This window comes from Vigna unguiculata, chromosome 6 (genome assembly GCF_004118075.2).
Source record: "Vigna unguiculata cultivar IT97K-499-35 chromosome 6, ASM411807v1, whole genome shotgun sequence".
Taxonomy (NCBI): Eukaryota; Viridiplantae; Streptophyta; class Magnoliopsida; order Fabales; family Fabaceae; genus Vigna; species Vigna unguiculata.
In genome coordinates, this window is record NC_040284.1 from 27292458 (window position 1) to 27298443 (window position 5986).

Genomic DNA, 5986 nt, shown 5'->3' on the forward strand with positions numbered 1-5986 from the left:
GTTGCTATATTGTTATTCTTATTATTTTCCTATTACTATTATTATTATTATTTTGTTTATTATATTATTATTTTTATTAGTATTGTTATAATTTTATTCTTTTTCTTCTTATTACTGTTGTTTTTCCTATCAGTATTATAGTTATATCATCATTATTATTTTAATAATAATATATTGCTAATATTTTTCTTTACTATACCTATTTAAAAACCCAAAAGATAATAGAAAGTGAAATGTTGGTTTTAACCATTTAAGACACAGGAGCTAAAACCTGCAGTATTTTAAAGCAAAAATTCTTAACTGTGTACCTAATCTAGGTGATGTCTTCCCACTTCACCAGAACCATCTACAAGCCATAATGGCAAATATATTTCTATCCAAAAGTACCTGCTCCTATCCCTGTAAAAATTGTATACCCTCTATCCTCTTCTGCATTCATTCCTAATCAACAAATCAATGATACTTCATTTATTCCATATGCAACCCTTATCTACCCAAAAAGGAAGCCAAAGTTCAATTCAATCAAAACAAACAAAAAAAACAACGCATTTCCATTTCAACCATATCTCTCACAGAATTCCATCCTTCTCAAGGGAAGCAAGAGCATTTTCAAACTGACACAGATAATGTAGCTGCCTCAAACATCGTCAACTTGTGAGTGAAATACAAAACTGGGAAATGTAGTTGTAATATCTCTGCCAATAAACAATTTCAGAGATGTCAGATGCTTAAGCTTTATAACAAAATCTGAATCAAGGTTCAGCCAAACTATCAAACATTGTATGCATAATATGGACAACCAAGACAAATCAAAGATCAGTCAGGCTTGTTTGTTTACATATTATATAGTCCAGAGTCTTCATTTCTGAATCATTTCAAACCAAAGAGATTGAGTTTTCTTCTTCTTAACAAATAGAAAGATGCAGGTATATACGTGCAAACACATTAGTTGGGTCACAAATATCATGGTTTATTTTAACAAATTAACATGCAAGCGTGCAAATATAAAGTAGCAAGATTTGATTCTGTTAGTAACAAGAAGAAACTCACTTAAGATACTGAAGAGTCATATTTTTAAGAAGGGAAGGGTGCTGCAAGACAAGGTTTCGCCATTCTTCCTTGTCAATCTTCCCATCATGTTTTGTATCAGCTTCCTCAAATGTCTGATTAGTTTTAGAAATGTTAGTGACAGCTGAATGGAGAAGATTGTAACAGCAAAAGAATGAATTGGCATGTTTTATAAAGAAGAGGGTAAAAGATAATAAATTTCTTGCACAGTAACAAAAGGGCCAAGCATAAATTGAAACGAAAGAAATAACAGAAAAAGAACTTATTACTGCTTCAATATAGCTAGACGTATGAACATAAGATTAGAAATATATATTGATGTTATCAGATAAAGAAATACCTTGTCAATAATGCTTTCAATCACTTCATCTGCAAGATTCATGCCAGCTTCGGCTAGAGTAACCACCACCATTTGTTTTAACTACACAAAAAAATGAGCATATCTAATACATGCACATGGTGATTCCAAAAACATGTTGGAACAAATAAACTCCAAGGAACAATGAAACAAATTACAAAACTTTGATCTTTGATTCTGAAACATAATTTTAATTTCCTCTGTAATTAAGTTCTAGGTAGACCTTTCAAGTTTGAGCTTATGCAAAAAAAAAAAAAAATAGTAGTCCTACATGGTGAGTGACCAAAACTCTATTTAAGAATAAATTAAATTACCTCCTGTCTCTGAATAAATCCTTGCTGTTTGAGATCATACAATTGGAATAAAACTGAAAAAAGGGAAAGATAGGAATCCCCAATAAGCATATGAATATCAATAACAGATAACTATAATTCTAAAAATACTCTTTCCTTTCTAATCATTAATAATTGTTGTTGGCTAGAAGATATCTAGACTCTTGATAAATATTAGTTGCTTACACTCAATCTTATCATTAATTGATGCATTGGGATGAAAGACAGAAAGAGCAAGTGCAAACTCTTTGAAATCAAGTATCCCATGATGCTTTGTGTCAAACAAGTCAAACACCTACAAAATTTAAACAATAAAAAATCATGAATGGGGCAAATACATTTCTAAAAAGGGATCATATCAAATGTATATGGCATTTAACTACTTCTTTAGTTTTGCATAATCTATATTCATTTCCTTGAATACGAAAGGTTAAAAAAATTTAAAGATCACCACAAGAAATTAAATTTTTATGTACCCTATCCGCAAATAAGCTCTCTTTCTTGGTTGTCTTGAATAAGGCCAACTGAAATTCATCCTGCCATGTAAAACAGAGCACTTGTTATTTTAGGGATATGATAGAAATAATTTCATTGTTCCAACAAGAGGTTGAAAAAATAAATATACTTACAAAAACATTATGAAAGCACTGAGAATGACACAAGATTACCGACCTTAGTAATTAGTCCATCATCAAGTACTGCACTGCTGATCTTCTTGAATAGTTCATACAGTGCTTCAATCTCACTTACACTAACTGCATTGAAAATAAAACAAGTTAAGTTCTAAGTCTTAATAAAAGGATTAGTAGAGTGCTAAAGGTTATTATACAGATCCATTTCAATCCAACATCAGAGTCTTCAAAGGCATTGAAAAGGACACTGTCTTTATAACCACTTTTATTCGGTTTAAATTATACATCCTAAAATCTTACTGTATACTAGAAACTTCTAAGAACTGATTTGATGCTCAATAGTATAAGATCACCATTTAGTGTTAACGGCCAAAACTATGTAACAAATCAAATATTTTTTGTCAATGGCATCTAAAAGATCATAAAAGCCAAGAAAGAAAAATGCACAACAAGATTCAAGGAAAATAAGAGAGATAAGAGACCAAATAGATGCAGGAAATAATTGTAGCTAGTATTTTAGTTCGTGCATGGCACCTCCCAAGGAGAGAGGAAATAATTTTTTGCTACTTTTGAAAATAGTGTGTGAAATGCACTTCCATGGAGAGAGAAGAGAGTGCTAAAAAGCTTAATCGAGTGAGTGAGTCTTTCACTCTCCAATTTGAAGGTTCTAATTATAGAATAGGAATAGATTGGAGCAAATCCAACTATCCAATTTCTGCAAATCTGGAAATACTATATACGAAATTGAAGCAAGATGAATTGCTGGTTTGTTTCGTTGTGAACTAAAGTTCCAAAATATCATAAAATGGAAAAAAATTACGGTGATAATAACATACACACTGTTTGTCTTGCAAGTACTTCTGGATTTAGTAAACCTCTTGGCTGCTGCTGGGAATATTCAGCATCACAAAAGTTTATCACAGCAGTATATAACTGCTTTAATCCATCAAAGCACTGCACCATGATCTTTTCCAGATGTCAAAACATTCCATAGCTGGAAATCCCCACAAAAAAAAATAAAAAATAAAATAACATCAGTAAGTTGTGCTTGTATCATGAAAGAAAAACTCCAACTATGGTACTTAATAAAGAAAACAATTTTTTTAACTAAAATAACCCAAGGACACAGAAAGATTATAGAAATAAAGCGAATAACAGTACAAAAACTTATGGTGAAATTTTCATATCATCACCTACATTTTCTCAATCCAGGTTGATTCTCCATATGCTCATGGGAAGAGGGGTAAAAAGAAATAGGGGGAAATAATTGATTAATTAAAACGGGAAGTAAAATATAAAACAACGGACAACCAAATTGAACATAAATCTGGAAGTTGATTTAACAGTCCTAAGAGATTTGTCAACATACACAGAAAAATGAGGACACTCAAAGTACGCATGTTTAAATGGCATTGAATTAATAAGGTGGACACCATTAACTATTTTAATAGTATTTATACAAATTCCAAATTATGGTTGCATTTACTACCATAAACTTGATCCCAATCTTTAATAATCTAGGTGAATACTCGCTATTAAATGAAAAAGGCGCAACACAAAACTTCAAGTAGCACTTCATATTAGTCACATCATAACAAAAATATTTGTTATATTTTAATAAACATATTTTAGATACAATTTCAGGAATGAAAAGGATGGAATCTATCTGCAATACTAGGTTTCATAAAAATATTATACCAAATGGGTGAAAGGCATTGATATACACATAATCGTTGAAAAACAAACATGAAGTGCTTCTTGATGCAGATGAGACAGAAGCAGAGGAAATGATACACTTCTCCTGGCCAAGGTTTTATATTTTCATCTTAAACACTAACATACCGAAAATTCACTATGTTTATGAGTACAAAATGTCACAGAAAACAATTACCAATAGTATATTCAAACAACATTGCAGATAAGCTAAGCATAAACATGGTGTTATACTAAATTCGACATAACACTAACCATAAAAAACGACAAGCAATAGAACTAAACTCTGTAATGAAATCGGCAAAAACAAGAGAAATGTTTTAATCAAAGACTAAACACTCACATAAAATTCCCTCCGAAAATTCCCCTTTACTCCATCACCACTCACTCACACACAAGACAAAAGGCCCGGACAAAGAGAAGGTATATAAGATAGACAACTTCAAGTGTTTCCTTCTAGTCCAAGAAGAGAAAACAATTATATTTTAAAGACAAACTACAAGTAAATGTTTGCTTAAATCCTGAAATATCAGCCAAAACCAATACAATCATAAATTATCTGATTTACATTCCGTTTCAGCAACTATTAAAGAAAGCCTTCCACCTACCTTCATTATCACATGAATTATTGAATTTAATATGCAATTTCTCATACAGTCAATCCAAGCAACAAAAAAGAAAGAAAATATGTTATACCGTATATCGATAAATTGAAGCATGTGCACACCCATGCGTAATATTTCCATGCAGTAAATAGCTAGAACAAATTTCTGGCTTCGCCATCCAGAAATTTATTAGTCAAAGCACCTAGTCATTCTCTTTCTTGAGAATTCAACAAGCCAAGAAAATATCTTTGTACCAGACCTACCAAACAGTCCCATATTCCACCCTTTAAAGACAAATATTTAACAATACTTGCTTTCTTTACTTAAAATGATTGCAGACCCCATCAAACAGATTCACCCGATTCCCCTTTAAACAAATATTCTACAACCACAACCATGGAAAGCAGAAACATGATCTTGAATAAACATACACATGAACTCATTCTCTCGATAAACTGGGACAAAAACTAACTTAGAGGTGAGCACAGTTATTGACCAAAAAACTAAAAGTGACTCTGAAAACCAGATAAATGGAAAATCACAGGTTCAACAACACGGCACAAAATTCACGTTTTCTTTTACATGCATCAAGCAAGGCAAGAAAGACAAGAACATCGTGACACTACACGAGGCACTGAATTGAATCCCATTGAGATTTCAAAATGGCGTTTAAAAACAATAAGTGACGCGAATAGTGTAAAATTAAACAGATTCATTTTCTTTGATTGCTGAATAAACAACACACAAAGTTAAAGCTTTCAAAATCTCTGGATTAAATTAAATGAAAGAAATAAAAACAAAACTTTCAAATGATAAAGACGAGGCACCGCAGAACTGAGTGAAATGGAGTTGTGGGGTTTACCTTTCAGAAACCAGAGAAAAGAGAAGAAGTGGACATGTTTTTTGTCTGTGTGCTTTACTATGAAACTCAACGGGAGAAACAATTTTTTGTTTGTGTGTATTTATATTCACTTTTCAAAGAAATGTTATTTATTAATTGCGAAAATGGGTTTTTATTAATCAATATCCTTAGCAAAAAGGTGACTGATAGAAATAGTGAAAGCCATGGAACCATAAAAAATAATTTTGAAAAAAAATATCTTCTTTCTTTTCTTGTGTCCTGATAAAAGAATCAAAATTGTTTTGTAAACTAGCTTCCAAAATTGAAAAAAAAAAATTTATGGAAAGAAAATATGGGGGTTATTAAAAATGGGAAATAAACCATCTTATTCTATTTAGGATACCGTTTTTGAGAGAAGGGAAAATAAAAGAAGTTGG

At 31.4% G+C, this 5986-nt stretch overlaps 1 protein-coding gene across 1 annotated transcript; it reads right to left on the minus strand.

The window, feature by feature from the left end:
• Window positions 1–219: 219 nt before the first annotated feature.
• On the minus strand, window positions 220–5676 carry LOC114189201 (calcineurin B-like protein 2). The gene is made up of 9 exons (XM_028077915.1): window positions 5571–5676; window positions 3227–3384; window positions 2431–2513; window positions 2235–2294; window positions 1945–2053; window positions 1741–1793; window positions 1409–1489; window positions 1051–1163; window positions 220–695 (listed from the first exon to the last, which is right to left on the minus strand). Exons 2-9 carry the CDS (start codon window positions 3351–3353, stop codon window positions 638–640), a joined length of 684 nt encoding a protein of 227 aa, XP_027933716.1. The 5' UTR covers window positions 3354–3384; window positions 5571–5676; the 3' UTR covers window positions 220–637.
• Between the last annotated feature and the right edge of the window lie 310 nt (window positions 5677–5986).